The following is an 18,431-nucleotide window of genomic DNA, read 5'->3' as shown; positions in this document are numbered from 1 at the left end:
CTTCCCTGTTTGGTGTAAAGACGCTGGGGTTGGAATTGGTGGTTGTCTTGCACATGGGCCAGATCTGCAGAGAATTCAAACCTGTATTAGTTGTCTCTCTTTTTTGTCTGTTCTTCTGAAGTCTGTGTGGGGAAACTGCTCTGCCGTTTTGTGACTGCGAGGCTGAGAGACATAAAAAAAAACAATAGCAAAACGGCAGCTGCTTTTTTTTTCTTTCTTTTTTTTTTTCTCTCAAGTGCACTTGAATGTCCTTTAAAAATATTTCTGGAAAACATGTGGCATGTAGGGCCACCTGTTAGTCCATTAGAAAGTGAGAACAAACCCCCACTGGCAGAGCACAGCTCAGCCCAGGGCTCTTGATTCCCTTGAATAATGTGCCTTTGCTGATTTATGCTACAGAACGGTAAATCTATATTGACATCAGTGAGCGTCAGCCTGTGGAAGGACCCTGAGATTTATCTCCTTCTGTCAGAGGATACACAGAAGTGCACGCTTACATTGTGTGCTAACCTATCAGTTTGTCTTGGCTTTGTTGTTCACATACAGCTATTACCAGGTGGAGCTGCATCTGGAAGAGATAGTTAGGTCTGTTGGGAAAATGGATGCCGTATTCTACAGAACAGATTGGTGGATGACTTGTACTTCAGCCAAAAGACAGGTTGGAGGAGCTGTGAATGTGCTGCTTCTGCCCTCTGGCTTCTGGGAAACTCAAAAGCTGCTCAGGTTGACATCTGGGGTTTGCTGCTTTGTTTCACCTTTAGGATCAAGTTGGTCTGAGCCACAGTTCAACCTTAAAGATATAGTGGACCTGTAGGGACTTGTGACTGGCTTTGTTTGCCTTCTTTTCCACTTTCTCCATCTCGCTTTGTCTGAAGGCTTCCATACCCAGGTGTTTCCTTCTGTTTTGCTGGATTTCATGGGTAAAAGATGAAACATCTCTTCTAGCTTTAGAGGTAGAAGATGAGAGTCATCAGGACTGTGGGTCCATGCAAGTCCCCGATTCCTGGAAAAGGAGTTGTATGGCGTTGCATCCATCTTGGTATGACCCTTTGTTTGCACCTGGCTTCTGTTCTCAGTTCAATGAAGTCTTTAGGCTGAGGCAGCCTATTTATTAATTAGTGGGATGTGTGGGCTTCTGAAAATTGATCCAAGACTTGGGAGAGAATGGTGAATGAAAGCACTTAATTCCTCTCTTCCCTTGTCCAGAAGCTGAGCCCCTGAGGACTGGTGTGAATCATTACAGCCTCCAGCACATTGCTGGGCTGCCATGAGGTTGTTGGGCTTCCTTACACTTCTAGCTTCAAGACTGCTCCTGTGAAGTCCGTGGTGTGGCTGTGCTGGGAGCTATCAAATCCAGTCTTATGGGTTGCTGAGTCACTAGGGTGGCATGTGGCACTTTGGCGAAGGGGGGAAAAGTAATCTTTTAATTATTCATAGTAATTAGTGGTAGAGATTTCCATGAGAGCTAGGATGGGGGGTAGAAGGACAAGGGAGTTAGAAGGACTTTATCTAAAGAAAAATATGTTTTCCAACCAACTACTAGGATAAAGTCTCTTCCATCTCCAGCTCTTCTCTGATAGTGAGATTCGTTTATTTCCTTGATGAATTATTTGCCTCTTGTCAGAGGGATCTCAGTCTCAACCAGCCTTACTGAAATCTGCTGCCTCTTCATCCAGACTGACAGCAAAGCTGCAGTTCTTAATACCATCTTCTACTGAGCCTTAATGAAATGAAGCACCTGGTAAAGACTGTCTACATAAGAAGCTTAATACTGAGTGGCCCCCCTGCCTGCACTCAGCTCCCAAGATGCCTCTTGTTTGTGCCCTGGTTTAATGTGCACTGACACGTTAGGTGATCTGTCTTGGGACAAGTGATCTTGACCAGGCCATTGCTTACAAAGACTGATGTGTGACAAATGGGGTTTGTCTGTGCATAGCACTATTCTGGTGGAACTATCTTTGACTGACTCAGTGTTTGGGTGAAGCTGGTTCCTTCTAGCCTTACTGCAGCTCACACACCCAGCAGGAATAAGGCATGGGGCTGTTTGGGAACAGCTGCAGTGCTTTGAAATGCCCAGTATCCACTGGAAACAACTTCCAAACATAATGAGATGTAACCACTTAGCTGCCTTTGGACTCTTTTAATTATGATGTCTTTGGATGCATCTCGGAGTGGCAGATAGTGACTTCACATACCTGTCCTGGAGAATAAGGGTATTAGCCCCAACTGGCTCAGTTCCAGCACCAGTAATTGCATTTTGCTTCCTTGAAACCCCCCTGCAATTTTAATTGGATGTTGTATGCCTTTTCACAGTAAGCCCTGCTGTTCTGTACTGTAAACCAGCAAGAAGATGCCACCTCAGAACTGTCCGTGTTTTAAGCGGCAGCTAAAATGTGTCTTGTACTTTGAGCTGTATTGTTGTGATGGGAGCCCAGGAATGTTCTTGTCTTTATTACATTGCCTTCTAGTTATCAGTAATTCAATCTCCAGTTAACGTGATCCTCTAGTTTAATCCAATAAAGACCTTATGGTCAGGTTATGTGTACTAAAAATGATGAGGCTCACCCTTTTTTTTTTTTTTTTTTTGAGTTCTCAGTTGCTTTAAACAGTTAATAGTGGCAAATACAGGTTAGGGAACCTTAGAGGGCAATAACAGAGACTAGTTCTTCTGAATGAAGGAGAAACAGAAGTGTAATGAATTAAATGTCTGGCTGGGGAATCATGTGCTGGCAGAGTTCCATGTCCTGGCCCACCTGGTGTCAGGGAAGTTTTGGTATTGATTTCAGAGGAAGCAGGACACAGCCTAAATGGGGGCTCTCACAGAGGTTTGGAGCTCTTGTTCGCTTCTCCCAGGGCAAATAATCTCCGCAGGCTAAGGATATGAATCTGTGCGACCCAGGCTCAGGTCTGCCTGGATGATGTCAGAGTGCGGGACTTGGAATGGCAGATTGGCTGTGCAAGATGATTTCTATGGAAAATTGTGCCTGAGGGTCTTTTCAAGTGAGCTTGGAAGGCAAAAATCTCTGTGGTCTGGGAGGGATGAAGGTTAGATGGATGCTGTGATGCAGTACAACTACTGGAGGAAAGCATTAGGGGGGGCATAACTAAGGCAAGGAGGTGAGGTGGAGGTGTGGAATTTCATATTGGTGAACTGGACTCCCAAGGGGGTGTGTGACTGAGAATCTGTGGAAGAGAACATAATGCGGAGTGTAGCAGGCAGACACACCTCGTCTGGTCTGTCCCTGCAGGGCTGTATGGCTCGAGATGCTGAAGTGGTCCTATGGGCAGTTCTGAGCTCACTTCTTCTGGGAGCAGGTTGACTCTGTTGAGACTTCGCTGCTTCTGTTTGTGGCTTGTATGGGTATATGGCATATACCATCTCTTTGTGTGGTCACAAGTTCCTCTAATTCTTCAGCCTACTGCTGAACTCAGTAGGAGGCAGACCATGGCAGAAACAGAGATAATGATGCATGCAGTTGTTATTTACTCTCTTCCCGGACATCCTTCTGATTGGCAGCCTTCTGCTTCCTTATTGCAGTTCGAGCTGATAAATTAGCTTGACAGATCTGGCAATGCAGCCAGTTCCATAATTCCTTTATCTTAAAGATCTGCCCTACTTCTGCAGCATGAACACATGCCATCTGAGGCTGTTGGCCACTCTGTTCAATGGCTTCTACTTCTCATGGGTCTCCAGCAAACCTGGTTGATACGGGACTGGGCAGCACTGACACAGGTAGATGGGAGGATCTATGGGTGCACTTCCATGTGCTCAGGGCATGGGAGCCAGTTGTAGAGGGTCTGCTGAGGACAACCAGCAGGGTCAGGGGGTTGCACAGACTAGAAAACTGCTTGTTGAAAGGGAATTGCTGGCTGAACGTTGGAATAAATAGCTAAAAATGGGAGATGTTCTTTGGTATCTATGTAGGGTTTAGGGGAAGGGGAATCAAGGGAAGTGCTGAGAAGGAGACACTTTCAGTGGGGAAACACTTAGCTTTGCATTGTGTAAGTGAGCTTGTCTGGGAAGAGCTGTGGGAAGAAGATCATTGCAGTGACTGAGGTCTTACTAAGATGGACAGTGTGGAAAAATTCCAACTGTAGAATAAGGGTGAAAGAAACTGAAACATGAGTGCTTTAAAAAGACCTGATCTTGAGAGGTAGATGGATACCCTGTCTTGATAGTGAGGCTGTGGAAGATGCTTCCAGACGGGAACCAAGTGTCATCTGAAAAGTCCGGAAGGAAAAGTTCAATAACCATCCCTGAACCTCTATGATTGGAAAGTTATATGGAGAGCAGCTTGTTTTAAAGAGCACAGAGCAGTACAACTTTGACCAGAAAACCTCAAGATTCAGTGTTCTTCATGAAAATTTCTGCATTTTTCCTCTTGCCCTATCTGCAAGGTAAGCAGCTGAATAACAGTCTAAGTAAGATATGAAGGGAGTTAAGATTGTGAGCTGTGGGGTCTTACTGAAGCAGACAGGAGGATGCTCTTGGTTTAGGATTCAGGGTGGTGGAAAGACTGGCAGCGAGTGGGAACGTGAAATTAATTAGCAGGGAGTTTGCCTGCTCCTGCCACAATGATTTGTTGCCTCTGAGAAGCAGCTCAAGTTTCAGTTTTCAGCTGCCATGGAAGATAGGAGCCTGCTGGGAGGGAGTGAGATCGGTTCTCCTGAGCTTCCTTCAGCCAGGAGAGAAGGGAAAGGCAGCAATCCCTCAGGCTTCCTTAGATCTTGTTTGTGGAAGGGCAGCATGGATGCACTATGCAGGCTTCCCCTCTCAGGAGCCAGCTAATTGGTGACAGAGCACCTTAAAGGAAGGTTAAACCCATGACTTCAAAGGAGAGCTGATAGGTTGGGAGCATTCCCCACTCCTCTGGGGCAAACTTCATGCTGCTATTGCCCGGTTTGTTTTTCTTCTGTGCCCATCTCCTCCTGCTGCAAAGAGGGGCAGGGGAGGGAAGAGTCAAGAATAGCCAAGAAAGTCTTTAGATAAGGGAGGTAGCAGAATGGGTCACTGATCCTTTAAAATAATGCCTCATCTGGTATCTTTGTTATGGAGGATGAGACCAGCATTTCCCTCACTTTTTGCTCACAGCATGTCAGCATGGGCAGGGCTGCTGCTGAGGTTTGTGCTTTTGGTACAGACCTGGAGTGTCTCTGCAGCAGCAGAGCCCTGGGGGATGCGCTAAACCTTCACCATCTGTCTGCAGAGGGTCCTGACCTAATGTCCTCAATCCTGTGGTCTGTGGCCACATCTGCCATTAACCAGCAACTTTGTTTCTGCAGGCACTGAGACACTTAGCTGTTGGTAAAGGCCTTTGGGAAGACCAGGCATCTGACTTCACATTTACGAGATGTCTTCTCCCCAAGTATTTCTCTACATTTGTCTAGCAATATCACAGGCATTCATAGTCAGAACCACAGAACAACTTGGAGCTGAAGTTCATCTCTTGTTTCTGACTTCTGTTTCCTTACAGCAAAACTGCACCTTAATGATATGGGAATATCATTATGCAGATGTTTGTGGGATGGCTTTTCCACTGCAAAGTGCAGTATAAACTGGAATTCTGCATTTCAAAGGTGCCTAGGTTAATTCAGGTTTTGGTGCTATAACCTGAGCATGCCAAGGAAGAGGACTTGGTTTGCTGTGCTGCTGTTTTCTTTCCTAGAATTTCCTGTTTAGCTTGTGTAAGATGTTACAATCTATCATGTTTCTGAATCCCATGCAGAATGAATCCCTGGGTGCCAACCTGGTTCCTAACACTCATAAACTCACCTTAGAGATACCAGGTGTCGAAGCTGTTAGTTGCAGATCTATGAAAACACCTTCAGGGTAGAAAGGAGTGAGAGGAGTAAACATGTGAATTTTCCCTGGGGAAAGTGGGTTCATTGGGGTGGGAAAAGAAGCTGGGTAAATACCAGAGTTTGCACTGCACTTGCCAGGTGAGTTTTTTCTTTTCAGTGGCAGGCTGTCCTGTCTTAAAGATCTCTGCGATTAGACCCTATCTGTGGCTAGATGCATGCAATGGGGACAGATCTCTTGTTTGGAATTCACAGGTGTTTAGGTTTTGACATGAAGTCTCTTGGATCTCTTTTCCAGACTACAGCTTTTCTGCTGCCTCTCAGAAGGCCCCGCTGAAAGGGAATGGGACACAGACAAAAGAGAACTGGGAAGCAGCCACTGTTCAGATGCCAGCAGAGTTTGTAGAGCCTGACTTGCACACACCTTTCTCCAGCACGCTGGAGGAAGAAGAGGGGCTTCTCCCTATAGACCACTCAAGAGGAGGATTGGAGAGCCTCCAGACCTCAGAGCCGGAGGTTACATCTTCTGAACCAGTGGACCAAGAAGAGTCTTTGTCTGCCCTCCTGTTTTCTACAGCCTCCGCCAGGCCAGATGTTGTGACCGAGGCTGCCGTAGGAGGACAAGAAGAGGACACCGTTTCTCCTGGCTTAGACCTTGGGAGCAGCATGGGTCCAGGTCTTCTGCCTGTGTCCTCTGCTTTTTCTACTACTCCTGCACAGACTCCTGGTGTTTCAGAAGAACAATTTGAGGTGACAACTGGAGATATGTGGGCTGTTGAGGGAGCAGATTCGGAACAGACTGTGACTACCACAAGTGCAGAGCTTTCAGAGCCTACGATGGAGGCTGGTGGGGAAGAACATTCAGCTAGAGATGAGTTCTTGGAGACAACAGTGGGGTGGGAGATGCTGGAGCCCACAGTGCTAACTGAACTGGAGCAGACAGCAGAGATGCCTGTGGGGACACTTCCTCCTGGAGGCAGCTCCGCAGACACGCAGACTCTTTCTGGTGGTGAGCACCATCCAGTTTCCTCTGCAGCTCCGTGGGACAGGGCTGATGAGCCTGTGCTGGATCCTGTCTGGAATGACACAGAGGTAGCAACAGAGACTGTTACAGCAGAGGGGAGCTTGTCACCACAGGCTGGAGATGCCCGCATGGCCATGCTGCCGACAGAAGTGCCCTGGAATTCAGCACAGGTAGCACTGGGAGGTGGGCAGTGCATTAGAGGTAGCAGTGGAGATATTTGATGAACTCCTTAACCTTAGCAGTGCCATGGGTCTGACTGGTTGAAGAGCTTTTCTGTTTGCCCAACCCAGCCAAAACTACATTTTGGAGAGTTTTTCATAGCGTTTGTTAAGGGTACCCATGATTCTTGAAGAAATCCCTTCCCCCCTCACATCTTCCCTTATGAATTGCTGCCCAAAATATTGCTTCTAAAAAACACCTACCCTCTGGGGCACACATAGCAGCAAGAGCTCCTTGTTTCTTCAGCCTTCATTATTGGAAGTGTCAGGACAAAAATGGCCCCAAGGATTTCTGGAAAGGGAGTGAGAAAGAAGTGCTATTTTTGCTGCTTCAGCTGCTGCCTGATGCAGATAACAGATGCAGAGCAGGTGGAGCAGGGTACAGAGATCTGTGTGGATGTTTGTCAAGGGGGGCTCATAGGTGAGGAGGTGTGAGGTGAGCTGCAGTTCTTGAATTCAGCTGGTAAAAAAGACAAGAGGTAGGTGAATCAAACTGGCAAAAAAAAGTGCCAGGGAAAGCTTTTGTTCTTTCTGTCCCAAGGTATTTGGGACCCTGAGCTTAGTCCCTCTGTACTTCCAATCCTGCCTATAAAGTTTATGTGTGGTCCCAATTTCACCAGTTTAAGGACCACAGAGGCTTTTTGTCAGGTTTTGTGCTGTGCTGATCGCATACAGAACAAGGCTGCAGGCTAGAGAGTTTTCCATTGAGTTCCCCAGACTAGGTACAGGTGAAAGTTAAGATAGACTGTAGGAAGCTGGCACAGCAACCTTGTCCTTGCCTCATGTGCTTCTACTAAAATGAAAACACCTGGATGTTACAAATAGAAAAATGAATCCTTCCTAGTGCAAAAAGTTACAGTTACTTTGAGAAGCACTTCTCTGGGGTCTGGCACAGCCTCTTGTGTACTCTGTACTTTCAGCAGGAGAGCTGCATTTGCTATGCAAACCCAGCTGTCTTTGTCTTGTCTTTCCAGGTGATCTGCAAAGACTGGAGCAACCTTGCGGGGAAAAACTACATCATCCTGAATATGTCAGATAACATCGACTGTGTAAGTATGTCCACAGAGATTTGATGGCAGGGGAGGAATAGTGCTTAGAGATGTGGAGGCAGGCAAAAGCTCTTGCTGTGTGCTCTCACTACAAAACATTTTAAAAGCATTAGTTCTCAAAGTCCCTGTAGAGGCTGTGGAGAGAAAGGCAAAAAATATTCTTGTTCTCCAAGTGGGGAAAGAGTGGGTGGAGAGAGGATTTCTCTCAAGGTCTAGACTACAGCAGTTCCAGATTAGCTTTTCACTATTAGCTGGTAGTTTGTGCCAATGCTCACCTGGTTTATCAGGAAACATTAGAGCTTTTAACATCACACCTCTTACTTGCAGGCAACATGGCAGAATTGAGGCCTGATCCTCCTTCCCTCTATTCTTTTTTCTTTTACTTCCTCTCCTTCTAGGGTATAGTATCATTTCTCTGATGGCTCAGAGGAAAAAGAACTCCCTATTTGCCATGTGAATGGTTCAGTATCGAGAAGCTGTCGCTAAATCTTCCCTAAGTGCCTCTTTTTCCCAACCCCTTATCTTATGTGTTATCTGTGTCTGTTTAACCAGTCATGCTCTGCTAATCCAATGCCTGTCCATCCATCCCCATAAAGTTGCAGTTAATTCATGAGTCTGGAGCCCCTTGTGGATCTCTGGCTCATTCACCTCTGGTAGGCCTTTTAACAGGCACTTTGAAACCAATTGTGAAAGGCTTGAGGTCAAGGTACCTTTCATAATTCTTGGAAATGATTATAAGCCTGACAGACCAAGACCAAAATATTTCATCGGGGAACCATATTTTGTCCTTGTGTGTCTGTGTTCCTGCTTGCTGCAGCTCCAGCCAAGGGCAGAACAGGATGATTTTGTTACTGCAGGGTGACTCTGTCACTGACCTATTTCTACTACTGGTGAATTTCTGATGTTTTTTGTTTTTTTTTTTTTTGTTTTAGTATTTATGTGAAATTTTGGGGGACAGCAAAAGCAGATGATTCACTCAATAAAGCTGTTGACTTTAGTGTGTAAACCAACACTGAAGATGTTGACTGCTTTAAAGGTAGATTAAAAGCCGGTCTCTTCCCTTCTGACTAGTTTGCCCTTCAGAGAGTTTGAAGTCTCTCTGTTGCAGTGCACAATTACAACTCAGAAGACCAGTCCTTGAAAACCATATTCCTGCTGCTCTGTTTCTTTTGCATCCACAATTACTCTTTCTAGCATCTCTGTGGAGTTTAAATGCTTATTAATTTTGCAGTACATGGTAGCTTTCTTCTTTTGGTCTTCTGTTGTTTAAACCACTGGAAGGGTGAGAGCTTAAAAGCTGATGTGCTGATGTCTCTTGATAAAATTATGCCTTTACTGTTGAATCCTTGATTCTGCCATGCTGAAAGAAGATAATGTCCTGGGATTGGCAAGCCTGAACTGTTCTTCTACTTGATTTCATGTTTCAGAACATATTTCCCAATGAATGATTTGTGCTTTCTTCCTTGTTATTTAAAGGGACACTTGTCGACATAGATATCTAAACACAAACATTGCTTCATTCCCTTTCTCCCATTATCACTTTGCATGGCTGAAACTGGAATCAAGCTCTTCTCCTTTCCGCAATTGTTGACACAGTTTGTTTCCTACCCCTTGCTTAGTCTGGGCAGCTCACCTGCCTTCTGCCTGTCCCTTTTTGTTTTCTGGTTTCTGTATCTGAAACCTGTGTAGTTTGGATTTCTGGGACTGTGAGGCAGAATCTGCATTGCAAGTGCTGTAGCTTAAATTAAAATGGAGATTCTTAAAACATTTTTTGTTTGATGCCTGGTTCAATACAGAGTCCTAGTAAAAAGCCAAGGGACCATGAGAGAGCCCAGCCCCTTGCACGGAGCCACACCTTGAATGTTAATGTTCTTTATAGTGCTGGACCTGCTGCAGGGTTAGTGTCCGTATTGCTGGGTTAAGCTGGCAGCCTCTTTATCTCTTTAAAAGGCTCTGGACAGGTCAGTTACTTTAGTCCCTCTTGGCACATCTCCCACTCAGTACACCTGGAAATTTTGCTTAAGTGAGGACTGCAGGATCTGACCTGATGGTGGTACCTGGCTGTGTTCAGAAGGTGACCTCTAATTCTGCTCATGTGCTTCCAGACTCTTTTACAGCTCCTTTTTCTCTGTGAAGGAGAATTCGTCAGTACTCTGCAATCCCTGCTTTCCCTGTCATTAGAAACTTCTCACCTCTATTGCCCTGCTCTAGAGCTATGCTGCTCCCCTTTCCTCCACATCCCCCAGAACAGAACCTCAGACTGGCAGCAGAAGCCACAGCTCCGCAGCACCATGCTGCATCCTTGTACTGTTGCTCCAGCCTCCCTGCTCACTGCTCATGCCAAAACCCATAACCTGATGAGACAAGGCACTGGCAGGCCCTTGTGATTCAGGCCCCAGTCATCGGTGTCTTTTCCAATTAGGCCTTTTTCGGCACAAGCCTGTGCCTGCCTTGAGCGCTTCAAATTGCCATGGCAACAAGAGCTCTCCATTTTATTAATCATCTGTGTGGCCTTCAGGTTGACATGGCAACTGGAGATAAGAATAGAAACGCAGGAGTGGGAAAGCAGTGAAGGAGCCTGCCGAGGGATGGCTGGAGCATGTCAGGCCAAGCTGCACCTGCTGACCCAGTACTGGCTACAGGGAAAAGTCTGGCTGGTTCTTGCTTTATGTGATGATGTTGCTTCAGGATTCCTGTGTGCTGGGCTTGGCGTGAAGTGGGGTATATGGTGGCCACAGGAGTTCAGGAAGCAGGACAGGCATGTCCTGAGACCTGCATGGGTTCAGTCTGGGCACTGAGGCTGCTAAGGAGAGCAACATCCCAAGTTTAGCGTTGCTAGCTTTTGGGTGTATCTGATGCAGGGGTCTTTGCCATGCAATCATGTGAACCCTGAAGTGCTACGTCTGCGATTGCCACCACAGCTCACCAATGTCCCTTTCCCATGACAGGAAGAATTTCGGCTGGAGAGGGGTCCCCAGCTGTTGGCACTGGTGGAGGATGCTTTCTCCAGACAGACAGATGGGCTGCAGGACCACTGGCTTATCTCTCTGAGCAAACCCAATGAGAATGACAAGCACTTGCTAATGACACTCGCAGGGGAACAGGGTAAGTGGTGGAAGAAGTATTCCTGTGATAGGGGTTGTTTTTAGGGTGCTTCCAAATGCATGTGCTTAGCCATGTTGAATGGAATTTTTGCTATTTTGCAATTCAGTCCCACCAGTTCCCAGTGTTAAAAGGATTCAAGGAATGGAACGGCTTGTCCCTCAACATTTGCACTAAGCTCAATCTGCACTTCACTTCCTGCTTTCCTCCCTCCCTGAATTGCCTTCACATGAACATGTCAGCTTTTTCCCTGTCTTCTGTGCTGTCCTCCATGAGCAGACCTCTGCTATGGCAGAACACAACAGCCGGCTCTTAGGTCACTTTTTAACTTCTTGCTTAACTTTCATCTGTACTTGGCCAGTCCTGACGGTGCCTCTTGCATTCCCAAAGTAAAAAGAGCTGACACTAGAGGCAAGTTGTGCTGGGGCGTTTTAACATCTTCAACCCCTTCTGGAAGAGACGCTAACCTTTCCAAAGTGCCCTGCAATGCAAAACACACTTGCTAAAGGATGTGATAGGTAAACTTGGATTTCTGTGGAAATATCTTAAGTGCTGCAGCTCAGGATCGGGTTAAGCTGGCAAGGGTGGGGGGCTCATCTGGGCAGGATAAGTACTTGCCTCTATGCTTCTGTGGCTGCTGGGAAGGTATTGAGGTGCCTCAAGTATCATTTCATGCCTGGATTTTTTTTCCCTCCTTGAAGAACATTTGGAAGTACCCTTGGTCTTATGGTCCTTGAATTTTCAGTCTAAACCTGAAGTACCAATGAACAAAAAAGCATGTGTTCCCCTGCTTCCATCTTGTTGGGCATTTCACAGTGATGAGTGCATCTAACTCAGTTAACTTGAGCTGAAAGAGCAGCACTGATCTCTGTCTCCTTCTTTACAGGTGTCATCCCTACAAAAGATGTTCTCATGGCACTGGGGGATGTTAAGAGGAGCTTAGCTGAGGTAAAAGCCTGTCTGCTTGCATCCATCCTTTAACACTGGCTATACAATTAAAATAAGCACCGTGCAAACTGAGAGGCATCTCAGTCTAACCAAGTGCTGAACCCACAGCAGGCACACAGATTAATCTCACACTTGACAAAGTCCCTTCTGTCCTCTCTGGTAGTTGCCAGATCATCAAATATGTGTTCCCATTAAGAAAGTAACTGTGGGTTATTCCCTGCATGTTCTTCTGGTTTAGTTTTGAAGTTGCTTTTCACACATTCGTTTTGCTGGGCTACTTGGTCTCATACTTTCCACACTCTTGCCTGTGGTGATGTGAGTGCTGCAGGGCCCCAGAATCAGCCCTGCTGATTTCCATATACTGGCTGTTGCTCGTTGCTCAGTCTTTGCTGATGGAGGTGGGAGAGGTGACTGTACTAGGTGGGACACATTCATACACCTTTCTTCTGCTATCTCAAGGTCTGCATTTCACTTTATTTAGATAACTGCCTTCCCAAAGGCAGCTAGAGAACCACAGGTGACTGATGTCAGATTCCACTGCTGGCTGCCTCCTGTCCTCATGTATTACTTCTAATCTTAGGCAACTTGTAAGAGTGAAGAGATGAGGGCAGAATAGTCCCATGATCTGAGTTTGACACTTAGGTTCTGAAGGCCAGATTCTGATGCTTTTTTTTTTTTCCTTTATTTTTTTTCCCTCCCCTTATACACTCTTGGAGTAACTCTGCTGACTTTAGCATTAGAATTGGACCACCACCTTGCTGGATGTCTCCTCTCGGGCTTTTCCCTGACCTAACGAACTGGTGCAGTTAGATAAAGCAAATTAAGTGCTCAGTGCATTATTGATTGGCTTACAGCAGAGAAAGTGCTAAAATTCAACCCTGTAGAAATAGTGTGACTGGAGTATCAGCAGCTAGAACTGTCCAGAAAGGGTTCAAGTCAGTGTGAGGTTTGAATTCTGTGTATGACAATACCCTCATGTTAACACGTATCCTACCACAGTAGTTCACTGCCTGCCTCTGACTCTACAGCTCTGTCAATAACGAAACATTGCTCACTGCACTGACCTTGCACCAGCATGGACTTGGAAAAAAGAGGGAGGATATTCTCTTACATCCATCATACTTAGTATTGAATTGTTACATAACCAGGCTGGAATCCACCAAGTCACAGGGAATGACGTTGAGCTTTGCTGACAATTAAAAGGGAACTGAATCTTGGATGTTTTCTCCTGTGAAAGCTTCCTTGTCTTGCATGTTTGATTCTTGTGCAGGCAGTCAAGGCAGGATTATGCCCACTGACACTTGGCTGATTGGCCAGCTCTTAAGGAAGATGGTGTTAAATCTGTTCATGTGCCTTCTAGTCATGTAAGACAGTGAATATCCTGGCTCCCTAGCCCTGCCTTTTAGATCCTCTGCCCACACTGACGGTCTCGTACTTAAACCCAGAAAACTGAGCGGATCCTACCTGATGGCAGGCCAGGGGATTTAGTGTACTACTTCTTTCCTTGCTTACTTTCAGATTGGTATCCAGAACTATTCAACCACCACAAGCTGTCAGTCACACCCCAACCAGACACGCAGTGATTATGGGAAACTCTTTGTGGTACTGGTGATCATCGGCTCCATCTGTGCCATCATCATTGTACTGGGGCTCATATACAACTGCTGGCAGAGACGCCTGCCAAAAATGAAGAACATGGTGAGCACTGGATGGGGGGGAGGGTGATTGGATTCTAATTCTGTGGGATGAAAGGATTTGGAAAGTTGAGGGAGATTGTTTTTCCCCATCCACTTTGTGGACATAGCTGGATACACTGCTGGAGAAGTGGTGAAGCTGTTTAGGCAAAAGAGGGATGTAAACCTGCGCACCTCTTGATGTGCTCAGGATGGTTCACTTCTGCTGCAGGGTTTGGTTCAGGAATAAATTTAGCGCTCAGCAGCACTAAGGCCTATTCTCACTTGTCTGTGTGCTCCTCTCCCTCCTTTGCAGTCACATGGTGAGGAGCTGCGCTTTGTTGAGAACGGCTGCCATGACAACCCCACCTTGGATGTGGCTAGTGACAGCCAGTCAGAAATGCAGGAGAAGAAGCAAAGCGTGAATGGTGGAAACACCATCAATGGCCCTGACAGCTGGGATGTCCTGATCAATAAGCAGGCGAGCGAGGATGTGGATGTGTTTGAGGAAGACACACATCTTTAGAAAAAGAAGAGAGGGATCAACCCCCTTAAATATAATTGTCTCTCTCCTGTCTTGACTGATGGACCATGGGATCAAGTGGCTTATCAGGAACAACTGAAAGGCTCTGGATGGGTCAGATTTTTTGGGCAAGTTTTCCCGATGGAAGTCCTGAGCCTGCATCTGTGGCTTGTAGCCAGGAGGATCACTGAACAGAGGGAAGTGGGGATGGGTGGGTGGGTAGGTCTCTGTGTGTGTGTTCCTATCAGCAGCACCAATGCTTTCATCACCTTTAAATGCACTTACTGTAGTTCTCTGGTAGTGGCTGAGAGTAACTGGGCTTGAAAAAAAAAAGGAGTTGAGGCTAAGTGTAGCACCAAGAGTCCAGCTTTGGGGAATTAATACACTTAAGAGTCCTGCTGAAAATATGTCAGCCAGATCCTGACCTTGATACATCTGGATTTTTATTCAATCCCTGCAGGTTCCGTAAAATGTATGAGCTGTTCTGGATGGGAGGGAGTGACAACTATGTTGATATCTTGGGCTGAGTTTGCATTCCACTCCATGAGAAGAGGTTTTTCTAGCAGTCTGGCATTCAGATGTTTACATCTGGGAAGAACATCTCAGTGTCATCTCTTTCTTTTTCCTCCTCAATCTCGCACCCCTAAACAGCCCACACTCCTTTTTCACTTCCACAGCTCCAAGCTGAGCTTGCAAAGTCTGAGCACTTTACCCTTGTTTGGCTTATTGCAGAGAATTTGGTGCCATGGTGCAGCATCTCAGCTGGAAGTTTGTGTTAGGTTGGAGAGTTGTTCAAAAAGGACCTTTGCCTCTTTCACCTAACAGCCTATGAAATTAGCAGCAAAGTATCCCTCGTCTCTGTCTTAGATTGGCAAGACTTTTCTATTCCTATTCCATTTTCCAGGATAGTTTGGTTTCAGTTAATCTTTTTGAGGTAAGCGTAAAGGCTGTGGGAAACTCTTACCAGGGAGAAAAGTGAAAACTCGAACTGATAATTTTCTGACCCTTTTGTTTCCTTTCCAGGATCCTGCCTTGACGTGTGAAGTGTATAATGTCATATTGGTGTAAATCAGGGTAACTCTTTAAAATTGCTGCATTCAAACAAGTGTAAAAGCCTGTTTAGATGAGAAGCAGATCTAAGAGCTCCCCAATGAATGTTTCTCAGGCATGCCTTAGGCAACTTTGAGGCCCCAACTCCCTGAAGATGTGTGATAAAAGGCACGTGAATATGCATAATTGTTCTTTGAGCCCTGTCTAAATCGAGACTTGGAACTACTTTCAAGCCTGGAATCCCAGAACATTTGTTTCTTCTATTACCAAGGGATTGAGGGACTTGCTTAGGTCAGTGGCAACGCTATTCCTGTCCATTGTGGTGATCTGCTTGCTTGCTTACAGCAAGACGCAGCTTCACGTTTGGTCTTTAAGGTAGACCTTGTACAGAAAGACTCCAGATATGCAGTCTGTAAATCTATCTCTGTATGTGTAGGTATTTTTAGCATGTTCATCCCTGATGTAAGTCCCTAAAGTCAAGGTACAAAAGAGTCTGTTTCATTTTGCATTGCGCTTTGCATACAAACTGAATCACAGATCACCTTGATATAGGACCAGCTTGATAAGTCTATTCAAGGAAAGTGATAGCCTTCAGTTTCCTATCCAGATTCCAGTTTTCAGTGTTTATTCTGCCTATGTTGTGGTGTGACCACCAGTTCCTTTTGTATCTTGTTGGCAGAGCTGCAGATACCCAGAGGAGTTCCCTCTCCTGCCCTAACAGTTGATAATGGGTGGCTGGTGTGGGGGAGCTGTCAGCACACATTAATGGCCACTTGCGGCCATTTGCTGACCATCCCTCACTGATGAGTCCTGCTGAATTAGGTGGGTTTGTGCAGTGAAACTGCACAAGTTCATTGGCTGTGTTGATGGCATTTTGGGCTTCACAGGATTAAATGCAAGTTGTTAATATAATATGGTGAGTAAATTTAAAGCATGGAGTTTAAATTTGAGTTTGTATAGCACTTAGCATAACAGGGCCTGGCATGGCTGTGGCCTTTAGGCAGTTTCACTGTATAAATGTTTCTAAGTCCAATAATCTTCACTAAATACGTTTCTTTGTTTGTTTGTTTTTTTAATCCAGTGGCTATTATGAAGGTAAAGCCACCGGTCAGATGTGAATTAGATCATACACAAAACACTTTCTTGGTGCACTTCATTGCTAGGAGCTGCTTTGGCACCTTTTCTCTCTGTGCTATAAATTAAGAGAAACAACAAGGTGCTGATAAAGTATGCTTCCTGCTGGACTCAGCACCTCCTGATCTGGTCTAAGTCTTCAAACTCTAAAGAAAGCAAGGAGGACACGGAGGCTTACTAATAGCCTTGCAAATCCTCCTGGTTCGCTGCCCTGGGTTTTTACAGCCTGACTGTATTCTAGAGCCTGTAGTGGATTCCTCTGAATCTGGAGAGCTCCAGGATATCTTGAGAGCGCCTGAGGGTGGCTACCACAAAGACCAGGACAATATTCTGATGTCTCTGATGGGGTGTGCTTGTCTTTATGATCTCAGTTTATCTCTGGAAATCTTCTGGCTAATAGCATTTCATTGTAGTCTGGTGATCTTTCTATTCCCTTTCCACTTGTTTGGGGTTTTTTTTTGCTCTGTATTGTTTTTTGCACTAGTTCGATCTTGTTAAGTCAATTGCACTGTTGTCCTCTCCTGCAAGCCCTGCAGATGGGTCACTTCCTGCTACATGCAGGCTGGGAAGTGCTGTAGAAAGGCTGTGTGTAGCCCATATCACTTTGTTGTTCGGAGCCTGGGTCCAGGTCTGTACAGGGAGGACTTAAAAAGGAAGAGAAACTTTATCACTTGTTATGGGAAACTTTTCTATCAATTAAATGTAGTTAAACTTCTTTTTAACAAAGACTGTCAAAGCTGGACTTGTCAGAGAGGTGCACCGGGCACAGAGCAGACAGAAGACAGAGTCATTCCTGGAAAAGCGTTTTCCACCTCCCAGGACTTTTGCTGTCATCCCATCTGCCAAACGTTTGATGGCACTGACACCTGGTGGCTGCCGAAGAGTTGGAAACAAACAAAAAAGGACGTTCTTCCCTTTTCTTTACGGATATTTGTTTCCTGTGACTTGCCTAGAACAGTCACCTGCTTTACTCACAGGGGCTGCTGGAATCACTTGTGAGCAGAGGGGCTGGCACTGCAAGGATGTGATTGTCTGCAGAGTGATGAGATGTTCTCCTGTGTCACCATGTAGGGGTCCAGGACTACGGCCAGAAGTCAGAGGCTCTGCCTGGAAGCAAATGTGGTTCATCAGAGCTCAGTGGGTGATGGCATGAATGACTCTGTGGCCCAGAGCTGCAGTGCTGGATGCACGGCCAGGAGCAGAACGGCTCCACCTCTGTGGGACAGCAGCCAGATGGGGCAGGAATGGCCCAGCTGCAGATTACTTCCAGATCTTGCCGAGATATCCTGAATGGGGTCTGCAAAGAAGGGTGTAGAACCACACGTGCTGATCCTTTGACTCCTGCAAGCCTGCCTCGTGGTATGTCAGGTGTAGAGACACAGAGCTGCCTGCTACCTGCTGAGCTGCGCTATCTGTAACAGGCTGCCAGCATTCTACCCATCACCGGTGTGCAATAGAGGCACAGCAGTGCACGGATGATTGCTCCGTGACCTTGGAGCAGCACAGCAGCCTCCCACCACGGCTGGTGCCCTCTGCAGCTCCTCTGTTGCCTGTCCTTGGAGCAGCTCAGCCCTTTGCCTGCAGCTTTCACCTGCTGGCAACCCTTCTGCGAGCTCAGCCCGGCCACTTGGCAGCCCTCCTTCCTGCTGGCCCCATAGCTGGGCCGCCAGCCCTGCTCACTACTTGGGCAATACAAACACTTGTGTCTGGCCCTACAAGCGCCGAGGCCCTGGATTTGGTTTCTTTGCAATAAAACGCACCTCTGTGGTGTCTGACCACTGACCCGGGTGGCCTCTGTGTGTCTGTCTTGTTTCTCTTTCCTATCCCTATCGGAGCAGCACAACGGGATCCCCCCTGTCCCTGCCCCTTCTAACCCGGAGTTCAGCCGCGCGCTGCCCCGCACCATCATCC

At 46.4% G+C, this 18,431-nt stretch overlaps 1 protein-coding gene across 2 annotated transcripts in view; it reads left to right on the top strand.

The window, feature by feature from the left end:
• Positions 1-18,306, top strand: part of PODXL2 (podocalyxin like 2) — a 30,524-nt gene extending 12,218 nt beyond the window's left edge. For both annotated transcript variants that reach the window (XM_015875274.2, XM_015875275.2), the window contains exons 3-8: positions 6,098-6,993; positions 8,016-8,090; positions 11,039-11,195; positions 12,079-12,140; positions 13,659-13,838; positions 14,130-18,306. In XM_015875274.2, the coding sequence (XP_015730760.1) occupies positions 6,098-6,993; positions 8,016-8,090; positions 11,039-11,195; positions 12,079-12,140; positions 13,659-13,838; positions 14,130-14,339 (1,580 nt within the window). In that variant the 3' untranslated portion in view covers positions 14,340-18,306. The remainder of the gene's footprint in view (positions 1-6,097; positions 6,994-8,015; positions 8,091-11,038; positions 11,196-12,078; positions 12,141-13,658; positions 13,839-14,129) is intronic.
• Positions 18,307-18,431: the final 125 nt, after the last annotated feature.

The sequence above is a fragment of the Coturnix japonica genome, chromosome 12 (assembly GCF_001577835.2).
Source record: "Coturnix japonica isolate 7356 chromosome 12, Coturnix japonica 2.1, whole genome shotgun sequence".
Classification (NCBI taxonomy): Eukaryota; Metazoa; Chordata; class Aves; order Galliformes; family Phasianidae; genus Coturnix; species Coturnix japonica.
This window is presented reverse-complemented; position numbering and strand designations above follow the sequence as displayed.